We start from the raw sequence: 18,057 nt of genomic DNA on the forward strand, positions 1-18,057 counted from the left end.
CCAGAACCAAAAAATCTGAGCACATCACTCCAGTGCTTAGGTCCTTACACTGGCTTCCTTTTACATTTAGAATAGATTTTAAAGTATTGTTACTCGTTTATAAATCACTTCATGGCTTAGGACCGAAATACATGACAGATATGCTAAGTGAATATAAACCTAACAGATTACTCAAATCATCAGGATCAGGTCAGTTAGAAATACCAAGGGTTCATTCAAAACAAGGTGCATCAGCATTTAGCTATTATGCCACCTGTAGCTGAAATCAGCTTCCAGAAGAGATCAGATGTGCTTTAACAGTAGACACTTTTAAATCTAGATTAAAACACATCTGTTTAACTCTGCACTTACTGAATGAGCACTGTGCTGCTTCACACCGACTGCACTTTTAAATTTAAATAACTTTTACTCCTGTTTTATTCTTTTTAACATATTTTAAACTGTTTTTATTAAACTCACATTTATTTTATTTTATTTTTATTTTTTATTTTAAATTCTCATATATCTGTGTTTTTATTTTGATTTTATTTCTCGTATTCTTATATATATATATATATTTTCTTTTCTTTATTTCTATGTAAAGCACTTTGAATGACCTCTGTGTATGAAATGTGCTATACAAATAAACTTGCCTTGCCTTGCCTAGTAAACAAAATCAGTAAAGAAACTATAAGAATAAAATGTATGCTTTAAATTTTTTAGGGACCATAATATATTAGGGAGTCTAAGTGCAGAGAGGGCTGCTGTAGTATTTTGCAATTCTTTTATAACAGAAAACCAATCAAGTCATTCCCGGTTTTATTGTGAGGAAGACAGGGAGGCAAGCAGAAATAAGACAGGCTATGCAGTATCTCATTCACTGAAACCTGGCTGAGAGAAGGCAAATTCATATGTTACATCTGCTGGGCTTCCAGCTGTTCAGTTGTTTTTGTCCACCACTCTGGCCAAGGGCATCTGCTAAATGTCAAAAATGTAAATGTAAATGTTCAGGGAGGATTGCATCGCAGAGTTAACGGGGAAAACGAGAGGATTGTGTTTCTACTGTATACAGTATCAACGAAAGTTGGACTTTAGATATACAGTAACAACACTGAAAAATATATGCTAATTTAGATGCACCCTTTCTACTCGCCGCAGGAGTTTTTCTCTTTAATTTTCGTGAATGTATACGTTCTTCCAGATGCGTGCATGAGCGCAGCACTGCAACAGCTGGCTGAATAAATAACTAAAATTGAGCAAAAGACTTTAACAAAGCAAATCTTTCCCGTGAACTGCTAAAATACAGACAGCACATGTCCCACCAGAGACAGTATTATATTGGATCACTGTTGCACCACAATAAAGGATGCATATCACTCTATCCCACATGCAGCTTTGGGGCGCTCTGATCACTGTCTAGTTCATCTCATACCAACCTACAGGCAGAAACTGAAATCAGCTAAACCTTTATAAAGGACTAATAAAGCAGAGCGGGATTCACTTCAACTGCACTGATTAGAGTGAGAAGAAAAGAAATCCCCCCAGCACTTACCCCACTCACCATCCTGAACAACAATGTAACAACAGTGGAGTAATGACTCCAAGTTTCTGGGTACCACCATCTCTCGGGACCTGAAGTGGGACAATGACATTGACTCCATTGTTAAAAAGGCCCAGCAGAGGTTGTTCTTACTTTGCCAACTGAAGAAATTCAACCTGGCACAGAAGCTGTGAAACAGTACTATTCGGCCATCATTGAGACTGTCCTTTTAACATTCATAACTGTCTAGTTTGGTTCAGCTACCAAATCAGACATCAAGTGACTACAGCAGAGGACTGCTGAGAGGATTATTGGTGCTTCCTAGGGTTCAGCAGAGCTCGTTAATTATCTCTGGCATTAGTACTTTGCCCTTGTCTACCTATCACAAAGGTCTGCCTGTAGACCTGCAGTACCACCATAGTGTTCAGTGCTGCCCCTGCCTGGTCAGCTGCCACATGTGCTTTACTGACTAAACTAGATCTCACGGGTTACCGTTTGGAACGTTAAAGTTTCAAGCTCCAGCAATCCCAAACTGCCACTCCTGGGCTCTTGAGCAAGTCCTTTAACCTTTTTAATTCTGCTGCATCAAATCTGGCACCAACTTCCTAATAAGTTGGGATATGTGACAAAAGAATTTAATTGTTCATGAACTATATATGTAACGAGTAGAAACCTTATTCTTTCTTTCATTTAACCAGGAAAAAAATAACAAACTAACAAACAAAAAAGTGACATGTACAACGAGACAGCAAATTAAATGACAAAATTGAACCCAAGAATGATTAAATAAACAAATAAACAAAAACTATAAATGGTCTGTATAAAGTTATTACAGTAGCAGCTTCCAATATGGCTGTACTCAAAGTATGTCTAACCTTCAATGACTGATGTCAAACTACAAAGGTTTACCAGTTCTAGGGAAAGCTAATGTCTGAAGAAAGCTAATTGTAAAGTAAAATCCATTAGCACATTGCAGTTGAGATTCAGAGATCTCTGCCTTTTGATGAAGCTGAAGTGAGAAATGGTAGCTTAGTGGTCAAGATGATTTTACTTTTTATTAGAAGGTTATGAGTTTAAATCCCAACACCACCAAGCTGCCTCTTCTGTGCCCATGAACAATGCCTACACAAGGAGACTGGTAAGTTCTGTCTAGGTTCACGTAAAGAGACAGCTGTATTTGAGACTGCATAGATCTACAGAAGATCTGTGGTTAGTTATCCAAGGTGTTTGGAACAATCTACCCGCTAAGTTCCTTAAAAAAAATTATGTGCAAGTATAGCTAGAAAATAGATGCTGTTTTGCAGGCAAAGGTTGGTCACACCAAATATTGATTTGATTTGGATTTATATTCTATTCATTTACTTTCCATTTTGTTAATTGATAAAAAATAAACTATTAACACTTCTATTTTTAAGTATTCGACTTTACAGCATTTCTTCACACCTGCCTACAGTATTAATTTACATAAAGTCACATGCACATTAATACTGAAAACATCCAAAGTATAAAAGAGCACACATGAAATTAAATAGCAAACAAAAAAATCCTTAAACAACCCAGAATATGTCTTATATAAACTTTACTGAACTTAATGAACATGATGAACGAGGAAAATGAGAGAGAGAAGGTTGGATGATGTGGAGATGGGGAAACAGGAAGTGGATAGGATTAGTAAGGAGGAAGTGAGAGCAGAGATTAAAACGATGAAGAGTGGAAAGTCAGTAGGCCCAAGAATACAATATGTTTTACACAACGCGTGGCTACAAGTATCCGTCCTTAATTTGTAAGTTTGACCAGAAGGCGGCGACAAAATACCATTTTTTTTTAAATCGAAGCATAGCGTTGTTCCCGATGATGATTAAGGATTAGTGCAACTGTTAAATCGGATATTAGACACACACAAAAAAATTAAACTTTTCTCACTTTTTGTTTATAGTAATGTTAATTTTTATTACAAGTTTATTCGTCTCTCTCTCTCTCTCTCTCTCTCTCTCTCTCTATATATATATATATTTTTTTTTTTGTGTTAGTCTGATTTGTAACATTTGACACTTTATTGAAATTAGTTTTTTTGCTTTATTTTGAGCATGCATGAGTATTTATTTTGTATGTTTCTGATAGAAAAGGGAAAATAGAAAAGACAAGACTCACCAGTGGGGTGGGGGAGTGTGGGGGGAGAGAGAGAGTGGGGGAGAGAGAGAGAGAGAGAGAGAGAGAGTGTGCATAGCCTATAACAAACTCAGAAGTGACCCACACCACTCTGCAGCTCTCTTCTGAACAGTTTGCATAAAAAAAACCCTGTGAATAATGTGATCTACAAATCAACGAAGAGTGTGTTCGCGTGACGTTTGTGCTTCCCCTCATTGCGTCTGGTTGCGATTTTGGGTTTCGCGCCGTCTCCGAGTGATCTGCGCAGACCTCTTACTAAGAGATGCTGCCATGTCCCGACGGCTGTTTCCGCGACTGAACGTGCGCTGGCTCGCGGCGCTGCTCGCGCACCTGGCCGTGGCGTCTGCTGCGCGCGCGCACACCTGCAGCGAGGTGAAAACGGCGTTCCAGGTGCGCCAGATCGGCCCGCTCAAGTGGGTCCCGGAAGCACCTGCTACAGGTGAGCGATCCCTCACATTCTCTTAGCTTGAGCGATTTGACATACACAGTGGCATGCATTTCCTCATATAACATTTATTTTCTCTAAGACACCTTTCCTTTTTGACGCATCTTTAACATTATACTGTTTTAGAGAAAAAAAAAGTAGAATATATAACCCTACAAATCAGTCTCTGCTGTTCTGTGTGTCCCAATACATTTGATCTAATGACCAACTCCTTGACTAATTATTCAAAATTATTCAAAATTAGAATTCACAAAATGTGAACATGTGCAGCACAGGCCAGGGTTCGAAAATCTTGATTCTCTATAGGATACAGATTGTGGAGCCTGGTCCTGAGCATTGTTAAAAAATAATACAAAAAAACTATTAGTCGACTAGTATTAATATAATCACACACAAGACCCCCACAATGCAAAATGCAAACGTAGGCCTACATGCAAAAACTTACAAAAAAACAAACATACCCCTAAAAATCTTCTATTAACACTAATTAATGTTTATTTTTCAATGTGTGCAACCGGATTTATTAATGCATGTGCAATTTAGTTATATGTAACATGTAATAAAGTAGACCTAGACATTTTAACGATGTTCTTTGTTCAATACTCGCTTCAACACAGAAAAGGAAAAGAGGTTAATTAGATTATTCATTTGGGTTCATTTGGGTGTGGAAGCAAGGAAAAATGTGAAGGACAGGGGGTATTTCTGGAACAGGGTTGGAAAGCTGAACTTCTGTGAGTCTGTTTTTCAATTTAGAGATGGCTTCAAACTAAATTCCATAAGAAGCTGAGAGTTTCTCGTAACTGTCCTAAAGACTTTTTGGCCCCTTTTGTTAAGGGGTGTGTGTGTGTCTGTACAGATGTATCTACAGTAGGAATACCACCTTAAGTATTTACAAGCCATGTCATTTTCTTCCACTCACAATATGTTTTTAGAACGTACATTACATACAATACATTTTACACCCATATTTAAAATAAAATGCTACAACATATGGCACCTTATTTGCATATTAGTGCGTATTGATTATGTAAAATTTGTCAACCCAGGTAATTTTGAAAGGTTTCTGCCTTCAAAATGCCTACAAATTCTTGTGCAAAAAGAGCAAGTGCCAGGGGCTGCATTATAATGATACAGGGACTGGCAAAGGATGTGTCTGGTTCACTAAAATAGCTTTAAAAATGTCTAAGACGAATAAAGGGCAACTACAACCAAATATATCTACCAGGAAAGGCCATTTCTGCTTTGGTTTAAAAACCACAAACAGCACTTACCTACTTTGTGTAAGTTACTGTTTACATTGCACATTTGTAATTGCCATGTTTAATTCACATTTCCTTTTAAAAATATTTCATATCAATCAAATTGCAATGAAATCTCCTGTACACAAATCTTCATGTCATTATACAGGTTTTCAAAAGAATTTAGATGTTGGCTCTGACTGAGCCATCCCAAAATGTTGATCTTCTTCCTAGGCTCAATATCTTCTGAGGCTCAAATCTCAATCTCATTTGAAGAGAATTAGCCCCCACAGTAATACCACCATGCTTCACCATGGATATGATGTTAAGTAAAATCTTGATTTAAAAAAGTTCAACCATTTCACCAACATGATTTGGGGTTATTCTATGTAGGAAAGATGGATCTGATTAGAAAGATTTATAAAAGACTGGATTTTCATGGAGACCCTAACCCACTGCACATAGAATGACAAGTGGAAACTCCATGCATAGAATGACAAGTGCAAACTCCATTAATGGTGGTAATGTTGTCCTTTTATTAGTTGATAATGATGATAGCCTTTATGGTAATCAATAGTACAATTACCTTTGAAAAATGAGATTACTTTAAGCTCTTTAAAACAATATTTTTAATGTAATTGGTTTATTCTAACCACACTCACAGTCCCCATCATAAAAGGGGTTTCACTAAAGTCACAAATGTTTTTGTACATGTCCAAAAAACAGCAGTTTAAAAAGGGGCATCCAATGCATATAACTTACAGTAGAATCAGTGTATCAGTCTGAGTCCTTTTATTGTCTTTATAATAAGTTCAAAGTTTCTTGAGCCCACTTAATTAAAATTTCATACCCTAGAATGCCTGAAGGAATGAAGGCCCCAGTATATAACAAATTCACACTCTCCCCAAAATTAAAACTCATAAGCTTTTTATTAGAATTTTGTATTTTTTTTTTTTGCTATAGTTAACTTTTGCCTTATATTTATTTTATTTATGTCTGTGAGGAGTTTTGCATATTTTCCTCATGCTACCAGATGGGCTTCATCTGGGTAGTCCAATTTCCTTCCACCTCCCAAAAACAGGCATGCAGATGGAAAAAGTCCCTCATCATGCACACTGTTCATGAATTAATGAATGGATGATAACCATCCACTAACTGGCAAGTTCCTGTTCTTTCTTATATTGGCACTGCTTGCTTAAATTACCCTTTTAACTGTGGCCTCTGACACTGTGACAGCTGACAGGCACAGGGCAATGACAGAGCTAAGTCAGCCTGCAAGACTGTAGACACAGACAAAAAGAAGTCTGGACCAGGAGTCTGGAATGTCAGGCATGCCAAAGTGTTCCTAACCGCTGACACTGAGGATCTCTGTCACAAATAGAATTTTTATGCAAAGCTGTTAGGGGAAGCATAGTTTTATTTATGTTATTTTAAAGTGAGGTGGAGCAATACTTTCACAGTATGATATGATATATGATATGATGTGAGATATCATTATATATATATATATATATATATATATATATATATATATATATATATATATATATATATATATATACAGTACAGACCAAAAGTTTGGACACACCTTCTCATTCAAAGAGTTTTCTTTATTTTCATCACTATGAAAATTGTAGATTTACACTGAAGGCATCAAAACTATGAATTAACACATGTGGAATTATATACATAACAAAAAAATGTGAAACAACTGAAAATATTTCATATTGTAGGTTCTTCAAAGTAGCCACCTTTTGCTTAGACTACTGCTTTGCACACTCTTGGCATTCTCTTGATGCCTACTTTGAAGAACCTACAATATGACATATTTTCAGTTCACTTTTTTGTTATGTATATAATTCCACATGTGTTAATTCATAGTTTTGATGCCTTCAGTGTGAATCTACAATTTTCATAGTCATGAAAATAAAGAAAACTCTTTGAATGAGCAGGTATGTCCAAACTTTTGGTCTGTACTGTATATATAATATATATAAACTTTTGGTCTGTACTGTATATATAATATATATAAACTTTTGGTCTGTACTGTATATATAATATATATACAGTACAGACCAAAAGTTTGGACACGCAAGGTGTGATGATGTGAGATATAAATTTTTTTCAGTTTTTCTTCTTTATTTTTATAATTTTAAACATTGTACAGTAATACTGAAAACATCCAAACAATATATTAATATAAAATAACATGTATGGAACTATGTACAGTACTAACAAAAAAGTATTAAACAACCCAAAATAGGTTTTATATTTTAGAATGTCTAAAGTAGCTTCATCGAGCATTGATGACAGCCTGAGCAAACTCATGACATTCTCTCATCAGATTCATGAGGTAGTGACCTGGAATGATTTTTAGTTCACATTTGTATCTTATCGAGAGTTAATTTGTGGAATTTATGCCTACTTAATGTGCTTTACACCATAAGTTGCCTTATGCCGAGGAAGTGAAAACAGAGTCAATAGCCTTATTAGTGCTACTAGAACTACTGTACATATTATGTACATATTATGTACATAATCCATATTATGTCAAGAAACACTCAGTTAAGTGAAAAAACATCATTACTTTAAGAAATGAAGGTCAGTCAATCTGAAAAATTTCAAGAACTTCAAAAATAAATTTCCAGGTGTATCAAACACTATGATGAAACAGGCTCTGAGTACCATAAGGACTGTCCCAGGATAGGACGACCAAGAGCCACTGCTGCTGCAAAGGATACGTTTATTTGAATTACCAGCCCCAGATGATTTGCATAAATTAGACATATTTCAACATCCACTGTTCAGAGGAGACTGCATGAGTCAGGCCTTTGTGGTCAAACTGTGGCAAATAAAACATTATTTGGAAGAACAACAAGCAGAAGAAACTTGCTTTGGCCAAGAACTCAAAACATTTATTTTAAATTAGTGGAAAACCTTACTTTGGTCTGAAGAGTCCAAATTTGAGATTTGGTTCTAACCACCATCTCTTCGTTAGATGTTCAGAGGTTCTGTTGTGTGTTGGGTGCTTTGCTGGAGACATTGTTGGTGATTTAGTCAAAATTGAGGGCACAATTAACCAGCAGGGATACCACGACATGCCATCCCATCTTGTTTGCACTTAGTAAGACCATCACTTGTTTTCTAGCAGAACAATGACCCCAAACACACCTCTAGGTTATGTAAGCACTATTTGTTCAAGAAAGAGAGTGATGTAGTGCTGCATGAGATGACCTGGCCTCCACAATCACCCAATCTAAATTTACTTGAGATGGCTCAGGATGAGTTGGACCAGAGAGTGAAGGAAAAGCAGCCAACAAGAACATAACATGTCTGGGGACTTTTCAAGAGTGTTAGAAATCCATTCCAGGTGACTACCTCATGAGGCTGACTGAGAGAATGCCAAGAGTGTGCAAAGCTGTCATCAAAGCAAAAGGTGGCTAAAAAATATAATACATATTCTGGGTTGTTTTACAAGGTCTAATTAATTCTATAATTCTATACATGTTCTTTCATAAGTTGCATTTGGTATTGATTAACAATGTTGCAAATGACACAAATAAATAAAAACCACTGGAGTATCCAAACTTTTGCTTTGATGTTAGAATTGTAAACTCTTGGCATTCTCTCACCTGCTATGGACCAGATGATTTTTATTACATCCTGATACATAAAACTATAGAAATCAAAGAGGATATACTTTAATTTTTATGTGAATATATAAAGTAGAAACAAGTAAAAGACAATTACTACATGTAAGAATATTCTGCATAACAATTATTGGAAAAAAAGACTTTAAAAAGACTTAAATATTTTAATAAATTATTTAAACAATAGCAAAGAAAAGTTGTAAATGAGTCTCATTAAACATGGAAGCTATCCCACCTTACATTTCAAGTGTTACAAGAATGCAATGCATTTATAAGACAATCTTGCTTGTTTTTATTATTTCATCATTGGCCTAAAGTATAAAATCCTGCCAACAGAGCTTTTAATTAATGACAGTGGCATTAAGCCAGGGATAGCATAATAGCTTTAAGTAATTAATGCCACAAAGTTGCTTATCCACTGGTTTACGTAAGTTATGATCTGTATTAAAGCAGCCAAGTGAACTATATCAGGATTACGTGCTGATGTTACAAAGCCAGTGCCATCCATTACTGAATGAGGAGAGTTGATTTTCATTGAAAACATACTGATGCAGCTCTGGCTTTCAGTCTGACTCATTCCTAATTTTCCTATAGTACCATTATTTACGTTCCTAACTAAAAAAGAAAAACCTTAAAGAAAGGTTAAGTTACATGGCTTTGGCTTATTCTCTATTCAATAAATCTAGAGCGCATTTTAAAAAAATCAACATGAATTGCTCTTTATTAAATTAAAACTAATACAATTTATTATTATTATCAATTTTATTATTATTATTATTTTTACAATATTGCACAAGGACCTTTAAAAATATACAGAAACCTCTTCGCACTTTATCATCTCCATTATTTGGTACTGTAGGGAGGTTATTGAGATTGTTTATGATTTTGTCTGCTGGGAATATGTTGTTGAAAACATGAGAGAAATATTACATTGCAATCAATTTTTTTTATATATTTGTAAAGCTTCTATATGGAGCCCCAGAGATTTAAGAGTATAAACTGTGGTATTGTAATGAAGGTGGTCAGTGAAAACACTTTGCTATGCCTTTATAAAACACATTATAATATTTATAGAATTACATAAGTGAATTACATGTTCATGTTTTTCAAGTGGAAAAAGGTCAAATGTAATTACGTGCTTAATATATTCAGTGTAAATCAATATCTATTTGCAATTTTTTGTATTAAGGCAAACTGGAAAAATGTTCTTGTGGTCAGACAAATTTGAAATTTAAATTTCTTCTTTGGAAGCCATGGATGCCCCGTCCTCCAACCTAAAGAGGAGAGGACTATTCAGCTTGTTATCAGCGTTTAGTGCAAAAGCTTGCATCTATCATTTTTTGGTGTGCATTATTACCTATGTAACAGACAGCTTGCACATCTGGAAAGCCACCATCATATGTATAGATTTAGAGCAGTTTTAGAGCAATATATGCTTCTATTCTAGATGACATGTTTTTCAGGTAAGGCCTTGGATATTTTAGTAAGACAATGCTAAACCACAAATACTGCTGACCTGGCCTGCCTGCAGATTAGACCCTCAATAATTGCAAACATTTGCCACATTATGAAACAAAAAATATGACAAAGAAGACCTAGGACTGTGGAACAGCTAGACTCCTGTATGTGACAACATTCCTCTCCTGAATCTCCAGCAACTGGTCCCAGACATATACTGTAAGGAGTGCTGTTACAGCCATCAGATTTAAAATTAATTTATTTTTCCTTAAAATGGTACACTTTCTCAGTTTAAACATTTGATATGTTCTACTGTGAATAAATATGGGTTTATGAGATTTTCAAATCATTTAACTCTTTTGGAATAGGGGTTATATTTAATTATGAAAATAATTAAATGCAAAGCACAAATTTGAAGTGTATTAAATTTGCAGAAGCTCATTTATGCTAAAATAAAGTTTTTGTCATAACGGCATTATTTAATGCAATCATAAGTATATTTATGGATATTGTTCCTTTGTGAAAATGTTTTTTCAACTTACATGAGTTTCCTATTAGAAATTGGACAGCAAGGCTGATGTAAAGTATTGCATTGTGAGGGATTTTTTCAACTTGTCACTTTAAGCCAACATTAGCTTGTTTATAATTCTAACCTATTTTGCCCACAGAGAACATTTAGTGAGTGCAAAAACATTTACAATAATCCCTTCCTCCACAATGCATGTGATAAACTTCACTCACTTTTTCTTTGTAAATCACCCATAAAATGTCTAGTTATTCCATTCCATTAATGTCTGTTAATTTTAATCCTTAACAGAGGAATTAGTTTATAATGCAGTCTGGGCTGAAAAAACTGATTGGCAAGTGTCATTGAATAGATTAAGCCAATTATTTAAGGAACATAGGTAAATTAATGTTTTCTCTTTCTGTCTGAACTATAGAAAGACTGATTAAACAACTATTTTGTGTAAACTTTGATATAATATTTGACATTATGGTCAAATTCTTATTTTTGTCAGCTGATATATGAAGTATTTCTTAAAGAACAGGAACCGGTTAATCCCACCCTGTAAAAGAACCATTCTTGCATATATTATTTTCTATTAAAAAAAATAAATATTTTTTTACCCTTAATTTTGCCTTGCTAACATTGCTTATTTAGAACATCAAATAGCCTTTGGTTAGGGCATGAAAGTTGGGTTGCCTCTTTGATGGGAACGTTAGAACAGCCTCTGCATTCATAGGGTTGATCTCTGGCAATGCAAGAAAGTCTCAGCTTCTCAACTTCTATTTACTTTCCTTCAGACAGCCTTTCAACATATTCTCCTTCTGCACCCCATTTTGCTCAGTCAGCTGCTTCTTACTGTACCACAGCCTGCCTTTAACTGAGTGTTTAAATCAGTTCTAAATCAGTTTAACAAACTGATCTATATGATGCTGTACCATGTACTAATTTCAGTGTTTGCCACAGCAATAATTTTTTGCATTAGTCTCAGTACAATCAGCACAAATTTCACATTAAATCAGGGTTAATGTAAGCATTTAGGCAAGTCTTCTGTACTTTGTGCACTCACTGCAAAATTGCTAAAGAATGGTTTGAGAAACATGAAGTTTAAGTTATTGACTTGGCCTCCAAACTCCAAAGATCTCAATCCCCTCAAGCATCTGTGGGATGTGCTGGCCAAACAAGTGCGATCCATCGAGACACCACCTTGGAACTTATAGAATTTACAGTATTTAATGTCTCTGCTGCTAAAGTCTTGGCACCAAATACCAAAGCAAACATTAACAGGAACCCATGCCTCAATAGGTCAGAGCAGTTTTGTTGGCACAAAGTGGGCCCAAAAATATTAGCAGGGTATTAATGTCATGGCCAATGTGTGCATTACATTTTATACAATTTCAGAATTGTTTAATAGTTATTGGAAGAAGAATGGTATAACTGTTATAAATGCTATTGGAATATTTGTGGTATGTGATTATAGGTGTAGGTAATTTTCTTTGTTGTAATTTATCAGCAGATATATGTGCATGGCTTTTTAGTAGTTACAAAGGAATGTCAGGTATGTTTGATTGACTAGGTAGAGGTTAACGAGGGATATTTGTTTGTGTAGAAAAGACCATTTAAGGTCACATTGGCAAGACTGTGTGTGTGGTGGGTGCATGTGTGTATAGAAAGTGCCTATTTGATTCTGTGCCTATGCTGTCCTGATTGTGGTTCAGATTAGAGCAAGGGGCAAATGTCCAGTTTTGCTTGGTGGGCTGTGTTTTACTTTGAGAAAATATTTTCAAAGTTCTACCTAGTATATTTTATATATTTGTAAACCTGGTAGTAATGGTGGAAATTTCCTATCCAAATACACCCAAAACCTCTAGCTCTCCCCATTTCCTGTTCTTGGCCCAGTCTGAACATTCTCAGGTTGGCACACTGTGAGTATTTGTGCCAGTTTGAAATAAGATAAATATTGTGGCCACTTGAAGAAAATGTAGTTTTATTGCCCAGTTCTTTTGGAGAGATATTTTCTTTAAGCATGGGTCCTCACAAAATCAAAGAGTAAACATTTTGATTTGATGGCTCATGACACATTTTAAAGCAAGAAGGTTTCCTCTATTAAGAACTATTAAAATAAGGGTTAGTATCAGTTGGCTACTTCCGATATTAACTACAGTATTAAATTGATATTGAAACTGGTCTATATTGTATATAAATAAAACAGAAATCAGAATAATTTAGGAGATTTCAGGTTTGCTTCTGCAAGTCAATCTTAAAATAATTAAATTGTAATACATTTTGCATTTGCATAAAGAATAGTAACGAGAAGAAAAATTTAGATCGTTGGGTCTCTAAAATTAATATCTATTTTAAATGTTACACTTGAAGGAAAAGAAAGGACATAATCTGTAAATAAAGCCAAATGCCTTCATGATGTATTTTATACACACACACACACACACACACACACACACACACACACACACACACACTTTCACTGAAATTGCTGAAATCTGAGTATGTGGGATCTGTTTATTTGACAAATCTGTACAGTAGTGATTTCCTCTAACAAATCACTTATGCCTTCACCTATTCTAGCTAATTAGGTGTCTTGAATAGGTCAACTCTGGAATGAAATCTTTAAAACGTCTATTGATACATACAGTTATATTGTGTTAAAATGCAGTCATTTCCCTCTACTCTGTGAATGACGGTAGCTTAAAGCGTTTGCTGCAGATGTGAGGTAAGAAAACTACTGCAGACTTTTAACATGTGACTCATTGTGCTGTACCAACTAATTGGTATGTGGAGGTGCAGTATATGCACTAGGATAACATGCAGTATCTCAGAAAAGAGAATACACTACTCACATTTCAGCAAACATTTTAGTATCTTCTCAAGGGACAATATTATAGAAATAAAAATTGGACATATTTTTAATTAGTCAGAGATTTCCTGTCCTCTGAAAACAACTCAAATTACAGCCATTATTGCAACAAAAGTGAGTACACTCTAAGTGATAACAGCTGTAAGCCGTTTAACCATTTAAAGCCACATGTCCTATTCATCATGGTGCTTTAAGTACAATTTTCTCATACTGACCCCTGGATGTTCAACATAGCACCTCATGGCAAAGAACTCTCTGAGGATTTGAGAATTAGAATTATTGCTTTCCACAATGATGGCCTAGGCTATAGGAAGATCGGTAGAAACTGAGTTACAGTACAGTGGCCGAGGTCAAACAGAGGTTTTCCTAGATGGGTTCCACTCAGAACAGTCCTCGCAAGAGCCGATCAAAGAAGTTGATTCCTTGTGCTGGGCATCTGGTGCAGAAGCTGGCTTAAAAAAAACAGATGCATGAGTGTTTGTTTGCATGGTCGTTGTCCTCTTCTGCAGCTGGCTCACAAGAAAGCCCGCAAACGGTTTTCTGAAGACAACCTTTCCGAGGGCTTGAATTACTGGAACCATGTCCTTTGTTCTAATGAGACTAAACTAGTTTGGCTTATATGGTGTCCATCAAGTGTGGAGACGCCCTGGTGAGGTGTAGCAGGAAAATTGTGTCTTGCCTACAGTCAAGCATGGTCATGGTCTGGGGCTGCATGTGTGCTGCTTATACTGGGGAGCTGCAGATCATTGAGGGAAACATTGATTCTAACATGGACCATGACATTCTGGAGTAGAACATAATGCCCTCACTTCAGAAACAGGGCCAAACAGCAGTTTTCCAACATAATAACAACCCCAAATATACTACCAAGAAGAAAACTGCTTTGCTGAGGACGCTGAAGGTAAAGGTGATGGAGTGGCCAAGTATGTCTCCAGACCTGAACCTTATTGAGCACCTGTGGGGCATCCTCAAGCAGAAGGTAGAGAAACATCATATGTCTAACTTCCAGCAGCACAGTGATGTCTTTATGGAGGAGTGAAAGAGGATCTCAGCAACAACCTGTGCAGCTCTGGTGAATGCCATGACCAGGAGGATTAGGCAGTGATAAAAATGGGGCTTACACAAAATATTGACACTTTGAACACAGTTTTAACATGTTCACTTAGGGTGTGCTCACTTTTTTTGCCGGTTATTTAGAAAATAATGGCTGTATGTTGAGTTATTTTTAGAGGACAGTAAATCTGTACTGTTATCAGTGGTGGGTAGTCAGGGCCAGCAAAGCCTTCTATGCTGGCCTAAACACTTTCAGAAGCACTGACCTACATTTACAACCTAAATTCTAATATTTGTTCCATGAAATTGTATTAATTTTTTCCCAACAGTTTGTTCTCTTCATTCATTTTAATCTAATATTGTGTGCTATTAATAAGCAATAGCCAGAAGCATTTAGCTTGAAACTACAATATTTTTAATTAATCTTTTATGCAAATCAAGACCAGAGTAGAATTTTTTTTGCAAATTGCAAAAACCACTGCTGATTATAACCACTGACTCGTGGTTTGCTAATGCAATGTATGCAATATATTTATTGAATTGGAGAATGGACACACATGAAATGGCAAAATAAAATCATATGAAAGATGGTATGTAATAGGAAGTATGAATGTTAAGTATAAAAAAATAAAGGACAGAGGTTATGACTTCACTCCTTTGGGAAACAGCAGCTGGTGCAACCTAGATAATTGAGCCACACTGACGCGTTGCCAGGGTATGCTGATAGCGAGAGATGGTGAGAGCTATCCACCCCTATTGTGTTTCAAGGCCAGATTTGGATGGGTGGCACAAAGCTTGGGTAAGGATTGAGCAGTGATAGTGAGTAAATATGTGAGTGGCATTACTTGGGTTCAGCTTTCATTGCATAGGCTCTCTGTCCCCCTTTCCATTTCCCCCTTTCCCCTTCTCTCCCTCTGTTGAGGGCCAAGGTGCTGTGTGCAATCCTGGGCCTCAATTTCCGAGGGCTCCAGTATCACAGCAGTTAATTCTGTCTGTGATGTCAGTATGTTGTGTATGCCAGAATCTTCAGTGTGGGCCTATATGTGTGTGTGTGTGTGTGTGTGTGTGTGTGTGTGTGTGTGTGTGTTAAAAATCTTCATTACAATTAAATGGACAGGGCTGTCTTTATTTAAATAACAATGCTGAGTGTCTCTGGTATTTGAATGTATGTGTATGTGTATGTGTGTGTGTGTGTGTGTGTGTGTGTGTGTGTGTGTGTGTGTGTGTGTGTGTTTGGCTCGTGGCCCTAAGTTAAGGTTTCTAATAGCGGCAAGCATTAGATCATCGCCCTAATGGGGAAATGAAAATGGATATTAAGATAGTATTTATGACTAAGCTTGTACATTAAGGCTCTGATCTAATGAGATATCAAATATTCGTATTAATTTTCTATGTGCAGTTGGATAAATTGTATACAGTTAGTGAATTGTTGAAATGTTGTGGGAGACTTTTTAAACAATTATGTGCATGGATGATGTTACACTGTCAGGTTGCAATAGTGCAGTATTATGCAAAAGATTTATATCATTCAAATCCAAAAATCCAGACAATATCAAAATGTGGTAATCATAGTAAAAAAGAAATACAATACATTGATCCCAAAACAGAAAAATATGTATAGGAATCAGGCTTAAATATCAGGTGACTAAACAATATTTTACATTAAATTAGTTTAGTTTTTTATAACACTTTAAACAATAGAGACTGTCCCAAAAAAGCTTTAAAGAAATAAAAAGGTAATTAAATTGGAATTTCTAAGTTTAGTGCCTATACGTTTATCTCTGATTTGTAAGCCAGTGGCAACAGTGGCAAGGAAAAACTCCCTGAGATGGCATGACAAATAAACCTTGAGAAGAACCATTTGAAAAAGGGAACTCATACTCATCTGGGTGTTGAAGTGTACTGTTCTGTGATGGGTGCTTACATGCAGAACTGTTCATAACTGGTCCTAATCCATTGTAGCAAACTGTTTATATTAATTACAGTCCAAATCCATCCTCATAGTTCTTGAGTTGCTCAGTAACTTCATGGCTCTTCAGCCTAAGAAAAGAAAACTCCATCTAGAGGTAGGGTGTCAGGATAAGAGAGGATATGATGTGAAATGATTGCCCACAGTCAGAATTCATAAAGTGTGTGGGTGATTGAATGGTACAGTGAATGAGTATTGTTTTTTTTAGTTATTAACATTAGTTTTAGTTCATGATTGTAGTAATTGAGCCATATTGCTGCATGTGAGTTGAAGTCTGACAGTGATTCTGGGATTGTCACAAGTTAAGTAGTAGAGGAATCAGTATTAAGATGAAGTTCAGGTAAATGCTATGAAACAAGGAATGATAAAACTGTTGTAAATGCAATGTAAAAGTAAAATAGTATTTAGCCACGTTTGAAAATATACGTGAATAAAAAATGTTTTAAATGCATTATTTAAATATGAAACCAACCAAGTACTTTAATAAAAAGTAATTATTTTAAAAAAGAAGAACAATTCAATTGGCAACTCATTATTATAAAACTTACTAAGAATAACACCTAGAAATTTGCTTTCACTCCAGGCTGAACTAACTAACCTACTTGGTTAAAGGCTCGTCACGTGACAGGTTTTTTGTTTTATTTTGCATTGCCTGATTTATTTGAGATTGACCTTGCCTGACTTTTCCATTGGTTTTGTGTTTGGCTCTTTTTCTAGCTCTTAATCTGACTAGACATCAGTAATCAAGTGTGAGACAAAACACATTCAGATGTGTTTTGGCTAAACATGTTAATCATTTACGTGGAACATGATTTGCTCTCTCATCATGTAATTTTCTTTTTTTTTCTAAAATTCTTTTTTTGTTTGTTTGTTTGTTTGTTTTTTGCTTAAGTGATGTATGATGTATGTAATGAATTTAGACAGGGTTTAAGCCCAAATATGTCTTTTTTTTCCCTCTTCATTTCTGTGAAATACAGTAGACAACGTATTATATACCTCTATTGCTTCATTGTGTAGTGCAAGTAGGAGGATGTCTATTTTTACAACCTCTGGCCTGGATTCAGCACCACTCGCAGTCATGTAAATGTGGGAACATTGTGCCAATATTCTCCAGCTTTGTTCAGTGTTCCCTAAGAGAATCATAAATGTGGTGGACCTGGGTGATTTATCTAGCTT

The 18,057-nt window shown here is 35.7% G+C and overlaps 1 protein-coding gene across 2 annotated transcripts in view; it reads left to right on the forward strand.

Moving 5' to 3' along the window:
- The first annotated feature begins 3,752 nt into the window (after positions 1-3,752).
- The window catches only part of gpc5c (glypican 5c), an 84,362-nt gene continuing 70,057 nt past the window's right edge, over positions 3,753-18,057 (forward strand). For both annotated transcript variants that reach the window (XM_046876082.1, XM_046876083.1), the window contains exon 1: positions 3,753-4,127. In XM_046876082.1, coding sequence (XP_046732038.1) covers positions 3,959-4,127 — 169 coding nt within the window. In that variant the 5' untranslated portion in view covers positions 3,753-3,958. The remainder of the gene's footprint in view (positions 4,128-18,057) is intronic.

Source organism: Silurus meridionalis, chromosome 20 (genome assembly GCF_014805685.1).
Source record: "Silurus meridionalis isolate SWU-2019-XX chromosome 20, ASM1480568v1, whole genome shotgun sequence".
Lineage (NCBI taxonomy): Eukaryota > Metazoa > Chordata > Actinopteri > Siluriformes > Siluridae > Silurus > Silurus meridionalis.